The 17,288-nt window shown below is 39.4% G+C and overlaps 2 protein-coding genes across 3 annotated transcripts in view; one reads left to right on the top strand and one right to left on the bottom strand.

Annotated features, from left to right (window-relative positions):
• SCN9A (sodium voltage-gated channel alpha subunit 9) overlaps positions 1-15,640 on the bottom strand; it is a 165,040-nt gene extending 149,400 nt beyond the window's left edge. Inside the window, exon 1 of the mRNA XM_024975630.2 lies at positions 15,553-15,640. The gene's annotated coding sequence lies outside the window, so the exon portion shown is untranslated. The remainder of the gene's footprint in view (positions 1-15,552) is intronic.
• On the top strand, positions 15,043-16,651 carry LOC104971177 (uncharacterized). Of its 2 annotated transcripts, none has more exons than XM_059878177.1 (2): positions 15,043-16,246; positions 16,420-16,651. In XM_059878177.1, exon 1 carries the CDS (start codon positions 15,176-15,178, stop codon positions 16,073-16,075), a length of 900 nt encoding a protein of 299 aa, XP_059734160.1. In that variant the 5' UTR covers positions 15,043-15,175; the 3' UTR covers positions 16,076-16,246; positions 16,420-16,651. The 2 variants fall into 2 exon arrangements, with proteins under 2 accessions (XP_059734160.1, XP_059734162.1); XM_059878179.1 differs by having other exon boundaries at positions 15,043-16,298.
• Positions 16,652-17,288: the final 637 nt, after the last annotated feature.

Raw genomic sequence — 17,288 nt, 5'->3', positions numbered from 1 at the left:
TCTGAGGAGGCGTTACAAATAGCTGAGAAAAGAAGAGAAACGAAAGGCAAAGGAGAAAAGGAAAAGTATACCCATTTGAATGCAGAGTTCCAAAGAATAGCAAGGAGAGATAAGAAAGCCTTCCTCAGCAATCAGTGCAAAGAAATAGAGGAAAACAACAGAATGGGAAAGACTACAGATCTCTTCAAAAATTTGAGATACCAAGGGAACATTTCATGGAAAGATGGGCACAATAAAGGACAGAAATGGTATGGACCTAACAGAAGCAGAAGATACTAAGAAGAGGAGGCAACAATACACAGAAGAACTATACAAAAAAGATCTTCATGACCCAGATAACCATGATGGTATGATCTCTCACCTAGAACCAGACATCCTGGAATGTGAAGTCAAGTGGGCCTTAGGAAGCACCACTAAGAACAAAGCTAGTGGAGGTGATGGAATTCAAGTTGAGCTATTTCAAATTCAAAAAAAGATATTGTTAAAGTGCTGCACTCAATATGCCAGCATATTTGGAAAATTCAGCAGTGACCACAGGACTGGAAAAGGTCAGTTTTCATTCCAATGCCAAAGAATGTTCAAACTACTATACAATTGCATTCATCTCACATGTTAGCAAGGTAATGCTGAAAATTCTCCAAGCCAGACTTCAACAGTACATGAACCATGAACTTCCAGATGTTCAAGCTGGGTTTAGAAAAGGCATAGGAACCAGAGATCAAATTGCCAATATCCGCTGGATCATCAAAAAGCAAGAGAGTTCCAGAAAAACATCTATTTCTGCTTTATTGACTATGCCAAAGCCTTTGACTGTGTGGATCACAAGAAACTGTGGAAAATCTTCAAAGAGATGGAAATACTAGACCATCTGACGTGCCTCCTGAGAAATCTGTATGCAGGTCAAGAAGCAACAGTTAGAACTGGATATGGAACAACAGACTGGTTCCAAATTGGAAAATGTCAAGGCTGTATACTGTCACCCTGCTTATTTAACTTATATGCAGAGTACATCATGTGAAATGCTGGGCTGGATGAAGCTCAAGCAGGAATCAAGATTACTGGGAGAAATATCAGTAACCTCACATATACAGATGACACCACCCTTATGACAGAAAGTGAAGAAGAACTAAAGAGCCTCTTGATGAATGTGAAAGAGGAGAGTGAAAAAGTTGGCTTGAAACTCAACACTCAGAAGACTAAGATCCTGGTATCCAGTCCCATCACTTGATGGCAAACAGATGGGGAAACAATGGAAACAGTGACAGACTTAATTTTCTTGGGCTCCCAAATCACTGCAGATGGTGACTGCAGCCATGAAATTAAAGATGCTTGCTCCTTGGAAGAAAAGCTATGACCAACCTAGACAGCATATTAAAAAGCAAATGCATTACTTTGGCAACAAAATTCCATGTAGTCAAAGTTATGGTTTTTCCAGTAGTCAGGTATGGATGTAAGAGTTGGACTCTACATAAAACTGAGTGCCAAGGAATTGATGCTTTTGAACTGTGAACTGTGGTATTGGAGAAGACTCTTCAGAGTCCCTTGAATTGCCAGGAGATACAATCAATCCATCCTAAAGGAAATCAGTCCTGAATGTTCATTGGAAGGACTGATGCTGAAGCTGAAACTCCAATACTTTGGCCACCTGATGTGAAGAACTGATTCATTGGAAAAGACTCTGATGCTGGGAAAGACTGAGGGCAGGAGAAGGGAATAACAGAGGATGAAGTGGTTGGATGGCATCACTGACTCAATGGACATGAATTTGAGTAGGCTCTGGGATTTGGTGGTGAACAGGGAAGCATGGCATGCTGCAGTCCATAGGGTCCCAAAGAGTTGGACATGACTGAGCAGCTGAACTGAACTGAACTGATATCTACAATGAGAATAGAAAGAGTTCTTGAATCTATTAATTAGTTAGAAAGGAATCATAATTCTTAAACTACAAAATAATTTTAATAATATTTGTCTAAAGGATGAAAGAACCCAATTAGAGACTAGGAGAATGTGAATATGTAATATTCTTTCTGTACCAGGCATCCCTCTATATCACTACTATACTTTTTCAATAATTTAAGCATTTTAATCTTGCCATACAAGAAAAAATGCAATGGACATTATTGAAAGGAAAATGTTCAGAGTAAGGAATACTGCACTAAAGAACAAACCACTGGGAATGATGGGTAAAGGGAAGTGGGAGACTCTAAAACTCTGTAACATCTACAGGAATGGAAAAAAAAATCAACAATGGATCACAGACCTAAACATAAGAGCTAATATTATAAAAATAAGAAAACACGGTAAATCTTTAAGACATTGGATTTGGCAATGATTTCTTGTATGTAGTACCTAAAGTACAGGTAGCAGAAGAAAAAGATAAATTTGATTTCATAAAAATTAAAACTTGTGTGTCAGGAGACATTATTGGAGAGTAAAATGACAACCCGGGAACAGACAAAACATTTGCAAATCATGTGTGTGATAAGGGAGCAATATCCACAACATATAAATAACTCTTAAACTCAACAACAAAAACAAACAGCTCTATTCTAAAATGACCAAAGGACTTGAATAGACATTTTTTCAAAGAAAATGTATAAATGGTCAATATACATATGAAAAAACAAATTTCACTAATCATTAGGAAATGCAAATCAAAACCATTGGGAAACCCAACCTCACACCCAGTAGGATGACCATTATTTACAAAGAGAGAAAGTAAATGTTAATGAGGATGTAGAGAAATTGGAACCATTGTACATTGCTGGTGGCAATATAAAATAGTACAGTCATGGTGGAAAGGGGTATGGCAGTTCTTCAAAAATTAATTATAGAATTATCCTATGATCCAGCAGAGTTGGACACGACTGAAGTGACTTAGCAGCAGCAGCAATTCCACTTCTTTTATACATCCAAAAGAATTAAAAGCAGGAACTCAATGAGCTATTTGTACAACAATGTTCATCAGAGCATTATGTATAATAGCCAAAACACAGATGCAACCTAAACATCCATCAGTGGAGGAATGGATAAAGTGTGGTATATACATACAAGGGGCTACTGTGCTGTGCTTAGTAGCTCGGTCATGTCCATCTCTTTGCAACCCCATGGACTGTAGCGTGCCAGTTTCCTCTGACCATGGGGATTCTCCAGTCAATGAACTACTACGTATCCTTAAAAAGAAAGGAATTCTGATACATGTTGTAACATTAATGAGCCTTAAGAATATTATGTGAAGTGAAATAAGCCAGACAAAAAAAGGCAAATGTATATCTTCACTTACATAAGGTATCTAGAATAGGCAAATTCATAAAGAAAGACAGTAGAATGGTCGTTACCAGGGTCTGGGGGGAGCAGAAAGCATGAGGAATTATTGTTTAATGGGTACAGAGTTTCAGTATGGAACGATGAAAAAGTTCTGGAAATGGATGGTGGTGATGGTTGCAAACAGTGTGAATGTACTTAATGCTCCTGAATTAAACACTTAACAATGGTTAAAATGGTAAATTTTATGCTATGTATATTTTACCACAAAAATTTTTTTATTTTTTAATTCGCAAAAATTTGCTGACAACTGTAAAGAAGAGAGTCAGGAGATACCAAAGGCACAGCAGTTAGCATTGGGTCTAAGTTGATGGGATTCAGATGTGCTTTCCTGCTATCTATTTTGCCAGGCAGGACTCCTTTATAAACTTGATCTTAGCAAAAAGGCCAAGAAGTTACAGGACTCAATTACATATATGCAATATCATTATTTCATGAGAAATAATTTGCATGATATAAAAAGTAATCAAAATATACAAACTCTTACTGTACTTTCACCACATATTAATTTTCAGAATTTAAATATTTAGATACTCTCAACTGTAAACTCTATGTTACCTCTTTCTTCAAATGGCTACCAAGAATCTAATCTATTGCAGTTGGTAAAATAATATGACCTTTTCATATAAATCATCAAAAAAATGACTAAAAGATAAATTTGTAAGGAAATTAAGAGTTTCTCAATCATTAATTTGGGTTGTGTGGTACTCACGTTAAGAATGGGATCCAGTTTTTAAAACATGCACACTTCACCCCTCCCAAAGTTTGTCCCTTGCTATGACGTTGGTCCCACTGTAATGTTGGTTTATCACAGAGGCCTCCAGGCAGACTTAGTAATCTTTTCCAAATTAAGAAAAGGCCTTTCTACCACTTTCAACTCTGCTCTCTGTACTTCAGTCACACTGATTTCCTTGCTGTTCAGTAAACACATCAGATAAACCTTAGGGCTATGGAGATCACTGCTTCTTGTGACTGGAATAAATTTCCTGTCACTTAGCTGGCTTCCACACTTCCTTATCTCTTTCAGGTCTCTGCTCAAATAGCACCCACCCCTAAAAGACGAAAGCCACCCTTAATAAACAATGCCTACTTTCCTATATGGGTTCTGTCCTGCTTTTTTTATTTTCTTCTCACAGTATACAGTGTAAGGTCAGGAAGTGATAACCATTTGTTTACTTATTCATTATCAGTCTCAAAACTAGCAGGAAACTGCCATGTTTTGTTCAATGCTGCGTGTACAGTGTCTATGGTAGTACCCTGAATACCTACTCAACAGATAGTTGCTGAAGCGAGTGAACAAAGGAAGAGGGAAGGAAAGAAGGAAATACCATTAAATTTAAGAAAATGTACAAATGCTGAGAATAGTGAGGCTGAGAGTTCCAGGAATGGACCTGGGGCAACTCTGCATCCCTTTACCACTGCCCTTGGGACCTCTGCCAGGTCTTCCCTCCCCACAAACCTCAAGGGCACTGATACCACCTTGGATACGAACACCTAACCTACACATTCTGGAGGCCAGCCAGATAGGGCTGAATGATTGATCATCACCTCCACACAAGTCAGTTGAAAATTTTACTTTGAACTTTTTATTTTTACTATCTGGTTACTGATTCATCTCTTATGTGAATCCTTCAACAGAAATCCTTCACTTTTAGAAAAGGATTTGGGCTTCAGCCTTTTTAAAGCATCAACTTGCATACATGTCAAAATATTTCAGCTCTTCAAGGCAAAGAAGGCTAAATATTGTCATCTACAACTGATGAACCCATACTGGAGCAGAAAATAAGAAAAAAAGCAGGAATGCTGTCCCTTCCCTAAGTAAGAAATAAAAAACGTGAATTTACCTTGTGATGGTAAAAAGCTACATGAGAGAAGTATAAATTATTAAATTCTTAACTTCCTCCTATATTCTTAGAAATTGTTCCATTTCAATGAAAAAGCTATTTTTAATTAAAGTCAAGGACATGGTTGTGTAATAAGTATTGATGAAATCTGTTTTTATTGATGAGATATGTATTAAGAATGACTGTGTATATGGCACCATGCAGAAATGCCAATATGAACAAGTTATGGTCTCTGCTATTAAAACTTTAACAGTCTAGTGGATAAGCTGACAAGGCACAATCACTAGAACAGACTGAGATATATCATAGAACTCAGGGGTCCATTTTCTCGTTTTTTTTATATACCACCCAAAGGACAGTATCTAAGTAGATAACAGATACTGATAGAAAATCATCTGTCTTAGAAAATTATGTGTCACATAAAATAAATTATTTTTCCCCAAATGTTTTAAAACCCTTATTTAACCCTGAATTACTGATGTGTTCTTGCCTGGAGAATCCCAGGGATGGTGGAGCCTGATGGACTGCCATCTATGGGGCCGCACAGAGTCAGACATGACTGAAGCGACTTAGCAGCAGCAGCAGCAGCAGCACTGATGTTAAAGAATCACTGTAATTGACATAAATAATTGATTGTGTGACAATAAATACTAAGCTTTAGAACATAAAAACACTTTAGATGAATACTGGCTTCTTCTTTTCTTACCCTGCACAAGATCACTTGGCAATCTCTCCTCCACCCTCTAACACCCAGGATCTCATAGATATACTCCACTCCCCATTTCTACTCCATTTCATAGCTCATAGCTGACTAAATCTGCCCCAGACATTTCACACACATACCCTTTTCAATGACACTATCATCCTTCTTTCAACTTTTGCCCACCTTGGAAAAGTCTCCTTTCCTTGAGTATGAGTACGAGAAACTCATAATATGCAAAATATTCTAATTATGGCCAAGTCAAGTCAGAATCGGAGAAGGCAATGGCACCCCACTCCAGTACTCTTGCCTGGAAAATTCTATGGACGGAGGAGCCTGATGGGCTGCAGTCCATGGGGTCGCTAAGAGTCGGACACGACTGAGCGACTTTACTTTCACTTTTCACTTTCATGCATTGGAGAAGGAAATGGCAACCCACTCCAGTGTTCTTGCCTGGAGAATCCCAGGGACGGGGGAGCCTGGTGGGCTGCCGTCTATGGGGTCGCACAGAGTCGGACACGACTGATGTGACTTAGCAGCAGCAAGTCAGAATAATATAGTGATACCCCTAGATCAAGAAAGCAAAGCTACTCAATGTCTAAAACAACCTCAGAAACACTTCAAATGTATAGATGCATTTCATAATAATATAATGTCTTCAAACTCCTACCTACATCTCAATTTCAGTTTAATACAAATGCACTCCCCAAGATCAATATTCAAGATGAACATTTAAATAAGCTTCAACCTTTCTTCTTCTTATTCTCTAATATTATAATTACACTGTTTGGTATGTTTAATTGCAAATGTAGATTATTTCAGCTCCCTTATAAAAAAGCGTTTGTAGAATACACAGTAATCAGGTATATCTCTGTGGGATATTTGTAAGCTTAATCTTGGGATAAATAAGATTTTGCTTTCATTAAAAGGAATATATATGTTACTCAAGTTTCATAATCATAGTGAGTCTCTGGGAAGGTTAGCTAACTTCTGAGCCTTAGTGTTTTCTCACCTCAGAGGGTGATCGTGGGGATTTAAAAAGAGCATTAGCAAATCCCTTAATGTACTGCTCAGTGTAAAAGGATACCCTCACACATAAAGCTGTTAAATTAATGTTATTATCAGTAATATTGATGTTGTTCAGCCACTAAGTCCTGTCCAATTCTTTGCAGCCCTATGAACTGCAGCACACCAGGCTTCCCTGTCCTTCACTATCTCCCGGAGTTTGCTGAAATCATGTCTATTGAGCCAGTGATGTTATCTAATCATCTCATTCTCTGCCATCCCCATCTCCTCTTGCCCTCAATCTTTCCCAGCATCGGGGTCTTTTCCAGTGAGTTGGCTCTTTCCATTAGGTGGCCAAAGTATTGGAGCTTCAGCTTCAGCATCAGTCTTTCCAATGAATATGCAGGGTGGATTTTCTTTCAGACTGACTGATCTCCTCGTTGTCCAAGGGACTCTCAAGAGTCTTCAGCACCACAGTTTGAAAGCATCAGTTCTTCAGCGCTCAGCCTTCTTTATGGTCCAACTCTCACATCTGTACATGACTACTGTAAAAACCATCACTTTGACTATACTGACTTTTGTCTGCAAAGTGATTTCTCTACTTTTTAATATGCTGTCTAGGTTTGTCTTAGCTTTTCTTCCAAGGAGCAATCAGTAATTTTAACAAGATGTAAATTGTGCTATCTATATTTTCCCTTATGGTAATGTATCCATTATATGCTTATTTTATGTCTTCATGATACTGCTCTAGCCCATCTCTTATTATTCTATGTATCTGAGCAAAATTTATGATTGCCTAAAGAAAATAACTAAAAAACTAATTATCGTTCTTAATTTGATGATTTGCTTTACAAGATGTGGATTTTTGTTCATGTATCACTAGCGGAATAAAGTAAGAGAACGGATGTAACTGGCAAGTATTTCCCTCAAGTCCACACATTTTATTCACTGATTTATAAATGCAAAGTTATACTCCTGATGATTGAATTAGTAGAGTAAGTCTGAATTCATACGTAAGTGAGAAATTTCATGTATGCTTTTTTTAAAATTCCTATCAAAGTAGATAGTATTTGTTGTAAGGTCACTAATAGGACATCTGACAGGTCACCTCCACAGACGTGCTCTCTATTAATGCAGAATTCTGATGGATCAGGTTGAAAGTCATAAATAAAGTGTAACTGGATGGTTAAATTCTTGATCTTTGAATGCCTCTCATGTATTCCTACTGAGAAGTTCTTACATACTTCATATAAACTATGTGAAATAGCTTATAGCTGAAAACTTTACTGGCAAGTGTTATAAATGCAGTGGTCCTGTGTTTGAGATGTATAACTATACTATCATGAAAAAGTCAGGATAAAGTGTATTGTTAGTATTCACTGAAACAGGATTAAACTTTAGATGTTGCACCATTTGTATTCAAAATATAATGGGTAAATTTTGACTATAATATACTGTTACCAAATGTCTAGCCAACATTACTGAACACCTCCCTAAAATGTGAGACACTAAAATGCCTGTTGATAATATATATAGTTTAACCTAATTTGTACAGCCACCCTGAGAAATAGACACTACCAATTTTATAACAAATTTGATCTGAGAAGCGAAAACATTTGACTAGGGCTTACCTGGTGGCTCAGACAGTGAAGAATCTGCCTGCAATGCTGGAGACCTGGGTTTGAACCCTGGGTCAAGAAGATCCCCAGGAGAAGGGAATGGCTACCCACTCCAGTATTCTTGACAGGAGAATCCCATGGACAGAGGAGCTTGGTGGGCTATAGTCCATGGGGTTGCAAAGAGTTGGACATGACTGAGAGACTAACACTTTCACTTTTCAGCATTTGACTAAGATCATATGTTCCGCAAAGGAAATATCTAGAAAACAATTCTTTCACTACACTAATGTAAATACAAATTTATTCCTCTGTGTTTTCAACTCATTATAGAGTATTTTACAAAGATTCTGAATTACAGGAGAGACAATATGAATTTTCAAAAGAAATTCTTTGCATAGCCATTATTCCACAAGCATTCATTCCTGAAAGTCTGTCAGATGATCTCACAGGATTGTAAGAAGCTGAATATTCATTGGAAGGACTGATGCTGAAGCTGAAACTCCAATACTTTGGCCACCTGATGTGAAGAACTGACTCACTGGAAAAGACTCTGATGCTGGGAAAGACTGAAGGCAGGAGGAGAAGGGGACTACAGAGGATGAGATGGTTGGATGGCATCACTGACTCAATGGACATGAATTTGAGTAAACTCCGGGAGTTGGTGATGGACAAGGAGGCCTGGCATGCTGCAGTCCATGGGATCGCAAAGAGTAGGACATGACTGAGTAACTGAACTGAACTGAAATGTTTCCAGTTGACCCCTGATGATGACATTTCTTTTCTCCCTACTTGAATTACCCTAATTTTTCCAGGATAACAAGAATATATGTATTACATTGGAGGAGGGAGGTCATTTCAACTTTGTAAAATTTGTTCCATGAAAGGATTACCTATAAATATTGGGCCCATAAAATTTACCTATAAGCAATATTAACTCTATACCATCACCCAGAGAAAGCAAAATCATAATTTACCAATAAAATATTTTACTTATTCCATTTAAAACATATGTATAGTTAGCAAATTATCCTTACTCAAAGAACAGTCTTATGGACTCTATGGGAGAGGGAGAGGGTGGGAAGATTTGGGAGAATGGCATTGAAACATGTAAAATATCATGTATGAAATGAGATGCCAGTCCAGGTTCGATGCACGATACTGGATGCTTGGGGCTAGTGCACTGGGACGACCCAGTGGGATGGTATGGGGAGGGAGGATGGAGGAGGGTTCAGGATGGGGAACACATGTATACCTGTGGTGGATTCATTTTGATATTTGGCAAAACTAATACAATTATGTAAAGTTTAAAAATAAAATTTAAAAAAAAATTTTAAAAAATTAAAAAAAAAAAAGCCCTAAAGGAAGCAGTTCCATTGGACTTGAAAGAATGAACATTCAGTGGAATTTAAGTCATACATAAGGAGATATTTTATTATCAAACAACATTTCTCTTATTTTCCCACGTTATATTTTTATGTATCAATATGAATATGTACTATTTACTTCTACTGTTGCTACTGCTAAGTCGCTTCAATTGTGTCCAACTCTGTGCGACCCCATAGACGGCAGCCCACCAGGCTTCCCTGTCCCTGGGATTCTCCAGGCAAGAACACTGGAGTGGGTTGCCATTTCCTTCTCCAATGCATGAAAGTGAAAAGTGAAAGTGAAGTCGCTCAGTCATATCCGACTTTTAGCGACCCCATGGACTGCAACCTACCAGGCTCCTCCATCCATGGGATTCTCCAGGCAAGAGTACTGGAGTGGGGTGCCATTGCCTTCTCCGATTTACTTCTATTTGCTTCTTTTTTGAACTTGTAAATCACAGGCCCTGAAGAAGTTAACATTTTTAATTACATTGAATGACTGATACAGTTGGCAGACACTACATATCGTGAAATTGCCCCAATTTAAAAAAAAAATCAGGTGACACAAGAAGTTTGGTTTGGCATATAACACAAAGAAGATTTCATTAACCACCTGTATAGAAATGTCTTTGTATTTTAATACATCTATCTAATCTTATTAATTCTTCTTTAGAGGCTCAATTTTCCAATTATTTGTATAAATACTTTGACCGAACAGTGGAGCGAAATTTGTATTACTGTTTAGAAGATGAGATGTAAGAGAGAAAGGGAAAGAAAAAGACATTCATTTCAGGGGAGGGATGGTAAGTTAATGATAATGTAAATGTACTCACTCTCTTTAAGAGTGAACAATTTCTAAGTGAACAATCGTAGGTGCAATTAAAATTTTATCAGATGTTGATAAATGATTCAGACAGCTTTGTAAAAAATCCAAAGAGACATTTTAAAGAAAGTTGTGATCAATAATGGCAGTCTCTCAAACACCTGACACAACAAAAGGAAATTATAAAACGAATAGCCATGAAATTACAATTAAAGTAATGGTATAATTTAACAGTAATATATGGCTTTTAGCTCCAGGTTATATTATTCTAAAAATCCAAAGCTATTTCCTATATTAAAAAGCCACAACGACAGAATGTCTTTTCACTTAAAACACAGTTATTTTAAAGAGAAATGAAAAGAGAATGACTTTCTCAGTGAGACTAAAAAGTTAGAGAATAATTCAGTTCTCCATATAATATTTACTCAAATTTGTTTGTGGCAGATGATGTTTATTGGCACTCCTTGAGACATTCCCTCCTCCTTCCCCTCTTTCATGGTCTGGCATTTTCCCTCACCACTCAAGGGTTTCATTCCTCCAAACTTCATTCTACTTTTAGGTGCCCAAGGCTTATGTTTTCCCTGTTGCCTAAAGCCACTGGCTGCTAGCTACACAGAGAAGGAAAAGCAAATTAAACCTTTGATGAAGAAATTTCATTCTGCAGGATGGCAAGGCATCAACTGTTCTCTCATATTCCACAAAAGTAATCTACCCACCTTTTTTGAATGTGCTCTTATAAATTCTCGTAAGCAAATCATTTTCATACAGTCTTAGGATATCCATTTCATTATGACCTTGCCATACTAAATAGTAACCTAATCCTACACAGTTCCAAAGAAGGAAGCCTAATAACTATATGTGGGAATGAATTAGTTAATGGAGGATATGTAAAATGGAAGCCTAACTTCAATGAGTACACAGATGCACTCCAATACATTACAACAACCCCACTGTACCACTATAAGGGCAAATTTAACAAAATCCCTAGTGACAATTCATGAAGTAGTGCAGTCCTTCAAGAAGAAACACGACTGCCCAATTCTTTACCAAAAACAAACAAACAAATGTTTGGTCACTTGCAAGACAAAAAAATATCACTAATTAAAGCCAAGTGCTTAATTGAAAGCTACATTTTCAACCAAATGTTACTATAAAAACTTATTTTTCATTTAATATCATTAAGTATAGGCTCAAAAAAAGAGGGGGCTTATTGCCACACAAAGTGTGGGCATACACAAGCGTGTGTGTGTGTGTGTGCATAAACTGCAGTATAAATACAATGCTATCATTAACCAACAAGCATTTTTGAAGCCCTGTCTCCTATCCCCAAAATAGTGATGGGTCTTCCTGGGTTAGCCCACAGTGTCTCTCTGAGTTTTCCTACTGAATATTTTGGATTTGTGAGATAATTTGCCCCTTGAGTCTGGAGTAAACACAAATTTGGATCATGTGGGCACCAATCCATGACCTCCACTTCATTTGATTATACTTCCATCCACTGAGCCCAATGTTCTCATTTATTATGAAACAAGATTTTAAATTTAGTGATTACAAAGCGACCCTCAAATCCTGGTGAAAGATGTAGGTTTAAACCTAATAAGGTCATCATTGTATATTATGAGTCACTTGCACTAAAGTCATAAAGTCATTGGATTATGCACTCCAATGTTTCTTTAAAATACATTTTAATCCAGTTGTGGTTACTGCCTTTTTAGAGTGTGTTATAATCTACTTCCCTTTGAATACCTTAAAGCCTATACTGCTGAGAGATCTCAAGATATTTAAATTTTACCTCTTCAGAATCATAGTTCTGCATTGTAAACTTACCAGATGCTCAACAAAGAAAGAATTGGAATCCTCAAATGCTTAAGTTTACAGGGTTAGTGCACTCTATGGTGAAATAAGTCTTATCTTTGTTCATAAATATCTAGGAACCCCCTACTTCCCCACTGCAGGTACGACTCTGGAAGCAGGGTCAGCAAGAAAGACATGGTGTCTGTTTGTTTGGAGCATCCAGTACACAAAACCACAAAATATACAGATCTACAAAATACCTGCATGCTGTAATAATCATTATGGGGGAAACAGACAAGGTACCAAGACAGAAACAAATGTGTAACAGTCTACTTTTGACAAGGAGATCAAGAATGATCTCTGTGAAGGAGAGACCTTTGAGCTGAGGTTTTAAGTCTGCAAACAAGAGAGGCATTTAAATAGAGGAAGGAACAGTCCAGGCACTGGGAACATTTGAAAAGGCCTTAGGGAGTGAAACTGCTTCTTGTGTTTCAGGTACTAAAAGACCAGGGTGGCTGGAGCATATAAATGAGTGGGCGATGCGCTCAGAGAGGCTGTAGCGGAGGGCCAGATTAGACAGTGAGCTGGATGCTAACAGAAGGAATGTGTTGATAATCCGTTTTTGTGTTTCTGCACTTATTCCTTTTTTCTATGTAGTTATGACCCACTGAATGTTCTTAAGGGGAGACACAATGGTGTTGCTTTCTTGGAGAGGTAATTACAAGGGAGCAAACTATGGAAGTAGAGAGGCTGCATCAAGGCTGCAGCATGAATCCATTAAAATTATAATGATGCCACGAATCTGGGGGCAGGGTAGATAAAGAAAACAGGGTGGAAGAGGTACAGCAGAGAAGTATAATTGAATAGAGATGCATTTGGGAGACAGGATTGAGAGATCGAAATATGGACTGGTTAGGGATGAAATGCTATGAGGAGGGAGAGAAGGCAGTAAATACTTGGTGAAAGGTGGAACCATTAATTCAGATGACAAAGACTGGGGAAAAGGACCTGAGAGAGTTTTAGGGAAAATCATAAATTGTTACCATTATGACATTCAGAATGACTCATTCATAGCTCTAAACTTTAAGTTCCTTTACAAGGTTAGAAAAAATAGCATATAATTCTTCCCAGTACTTCACACTCTTTCACATATCTAATAGGCCTAGATATTAGATAAATATTTTTATTATTCATGAAACACACAAGATTCTATTTTTTTCCTTGCCACAGAGAAAGTTGGTCCGTCACATTAAATAGGGTGAATAGGATCCCACAGATTCCACCTCTGAATTTCTTACTTTTTCTTTGCTGCCAAAAGTCTCCTCAGCAACAGGTAGCAAAAACACAGAAGCACTGCCACAGGAGGGCTCCCATGATTAGCTCCTGGTCCTAGGAGACACAGAGGCAGGAGGATGCTCTTGGCAGAGAGACAAACCTGACTCATCTTTCTTCCATAGAAGCATCAGGTGCCCTGGAAGCCCTAATCTGTACCACAGGAATCATGGCACACCATACCCCTGGCTTCTATAAGAATATGTCACCATGTCCCTCCATTTCACAATGGTTCACCTTCAAAAGGGGACCTCTAAATAGACAGGTACTTAAAACATCTACAAAATACAAAACTTATCTTAAGCTATTGTCAGTTGCTTAATACAGGGCACATCCTTCATTATATCATATGCCATATTTTGTCAAGCATTTTATTGTGAATAAGCTGTTCTAGCAATCATGATTATCCCATATATAGAGCTCAAATAAGACAAGCTTTCAAATAATTAACAACATTTGTTAAAATGTTAAACAAAGATTAAATAAATAAAGATTAACAACTTAGTTTCTTAAAAAAGTGAATTCTAGTTTATATTTTTTAAATGATGGAAAATACTTTGAAGACTTCAATAAAATGGGCTATTGAATAATTTGACTTGGTTTGCAGATTATATAGAGATAAGTCTTATTGATATTAAAGCAAAAATCATGAACATATATTTTAAATCACCAAGAGAAAGAAAGAAAGGACAGTACCTTTCTCCTGCCCATGTAGAATCAGGAGAAATAGACAAGAACATTAATTGTGTCTCTGAAAAAACTTGAACCTTTTAACACTGACTTCACAACAACAGATGAAAATCCATCATCCTTTTAAAAGCCTATGTTGATCTGGTATTTATCTTATTGAAGTGAGCTGTTTAAAACTTTCCCTTAAGCTTCTCTCACATAAAAATTGCTCTTACCTTCAGAGCAGATATAAATTACTTCGAACGCTGCTACTGTAATAATAAAAAAAAACACTAAAATAAATTATTTCAAACGCTGCTGATATAAACACTACAATAATGAGAAATCTTTGCTATAATCACCAAAGTTGGCACTGAAGTTTCTAGTTTGTTAATCTCGTTTTAAGCTTTTGTATTTAAAAGAAGTAACGAAAACAACTATTTTCTTCTAAAAACTAAATGATAGTTTCAGCTGAAGTCAATAAAAAGTTAAAATGATTCTGAAATCCATCTGAATTTCACTAACAAAATGCACATTCGTTTGAAAAGAAAATAAACTGGGCCGAGAAATAAGGCTAAGCCTCCCGTCAATCATCTCTGTTTGTGTGCTCAGAAGGGGTGCGGCGCATCCTTGCCACCCTACAGGTAGTGTCAGCTCTGCGGGTTCTGCACGCTCACCTTTGCAAATGGGATACAGAACACATGTTTTTTGCTCCTAAAGAATACGACCTAACCCTGAAACCGAAACCCATCCGACGACTCAGCTACCGTAGACAGAAAAGAAATAACAGTAGCCATTCGGTACAGCCACATTTTCAGGATCTGGCAGCATACCCACACCGTCAAAACTGGCAAAACACCGACCTTGCAAGGGAAACAGCTGCCTTTCCAGCTCCCCTTTGTCCAGTCGCTGGCACCTCCTCGCCTAACTTCTCCCCGCTCTACTTCCAGGTGGCCAAAACCCGAGAGACGCGAAAACGGACACAGGTGGGTGTGGCGGTTGAGCAGAGCACTGGCGAGAGACTGACTGGCGGCCTCCGTCCCCGCCACACCAGAGGAGCAAGAGAAAAGGCACTTACTTGCCACCGTGTTCGCCGATCATGCCCACCCAGTGTGCCCGCAGAGTCTGGCCCCGGGGAGGGCGCGGGCTTCAGGGACCCTTCCTCTCCTCCGGCGTCCTGTCCACTGCTGCCGCTGCCTCTTTCTCTGAGCTCCTGTTGCTCGGCCGGCGCCTGCCACTACCCGCCGCTGGCACCCAAGCTAGCCCAACCCCAATTCCGGAGCCCGCGGAATTGGAAACCAGACACTCGCCTGGTGAACGCGGGCGAGGGCCAGCCGGGCCACTGCGCCCCTCCTTCCCGGGCGCGCCCAGAAAGGCGGCGGCCCCGCCCCGGCTCTCCGGCCCCTCCTCGCTCCCCGCCCTTGCCCCACCCTAGCTCCGCGCAGCCCTCCACTCCTGCTGGGGGCGCTGGGCGGGGACCTGGCCCCGACCTCCGGGTTGGAGATGCCACAGGCTCTCCATTGTGCTCCAGAAGAGAGCAGAGGAGGGGATCGCACGACTGCGCACCCTCACCTACCCCATTGGATGGGGCGTTAGTGTGAGAATGTGCGTGTGTGTGTGTGTGTGTGTGTTCCTCCAGCTGCCAGAAGAGTCCTCCCCTTATTTCACTCCGCCCCCATCACCCTTTCCACTCTTCCTGCTTTGCTGAATCGGCTAACGTTTCCGAGAAGCCACTTGACGCGGAGCGAGAGAAAGAACCACGGGCAGAGGAGGTGGGGACCGATGGCAGTGACCCCGCCAGTCCCTCCTGGGCCCTGAGCTCCGGTGATTCAATACTGGGAATCCGTTCCCTGCCTGGGAGTTTCCCCACGGTGTCTGTTGGGGGGGATGGTGGCGCGCAAGACCTGTTTCGAGGCTGCGATTTTTCTTTCCTTTTTTATGATAGATCGATCAGGCTACCGAGACTTCCAGGCAAGCAAAGAATGCATTTCCTTTCAAAGGTGGAGTGAGGAGCCCAGGTCTCCCTGGGTCGAGAGGGAGACTTGACGCAGAGGTTGCCTTTCCCCCACCTGGGACCCGCTCATCTGGATAGGCCATCAGTCATATAGGTTCTGACTTTCGGAGCTGGATAGGAGCGATTGTGAAAAGAAATCTTTATAAATCATTGTGTGCGGTTGCATGTGTGTGCGCGCGCGTTTTCTACAACAGCCTGTTGGGAGGAAGAATGATGCAAACAAAATCGAATTATCTTTCTCAAAGAGAAACGGGAAATTTCCACCAAGGAGGAAAATGGAAAGATTTATGACGTTGTGGCAAAGTGGATCCCGGCCTTAAAAAAGAGATAGATCACCTTGCTATATAAATATGAATGATGGGCGTTTGCAGCTTTAGTGTAATTTACTTCCATACCTTCTAATATGGAGATGATAACCTAGTGGTAAACACACAGAATTTCAAGCCCCAGGATTAACTTTTCTGGGCGGCTTACTGAGCATCTGAGATTTGCCCTTTGGACCTTAGCTGTCAAGTTTCTGAGGCTCTCAGCTGAAGAGTACACTCGGTCACTTGGGGCTAATTCTCAATGCCACTTCGTGACCAAGTCACTTTCTCTTCCTTCATTATTTGCAGATAGAGGAAAAAGAATTAACTGTAGTAGGAGTGACAGCCTTTTTGACTAGATGCGGTAAAGTCACTGTCTTTTCTTACCACCTTGAAGTCCCCCTTCAACTAAATTGTCTGATGCACTGATATGTAAAATTAGCTCAACCAACCATTTCTCTATAGTTCCCTGACACCTAATCTGGGTTTCATTAG

This window comes from Bos taurus, chromosome 2 (assembly GCF_002263795.3).
Source record: "Bos taurus isolate L1 Dominette 01449 registration number 42190680 breed Hereford chromosome 2, ARS-UCD2.0, whole genome shotgun sequence".
NCBI lineage: Eukaryota > Metazoa > Chordata > Mammalia > Artiodactyla > Bovidae > Bos > Bos taurus.
This window is presented reverse-complemented; position numbering and strand designations above follow the sequence as displayed.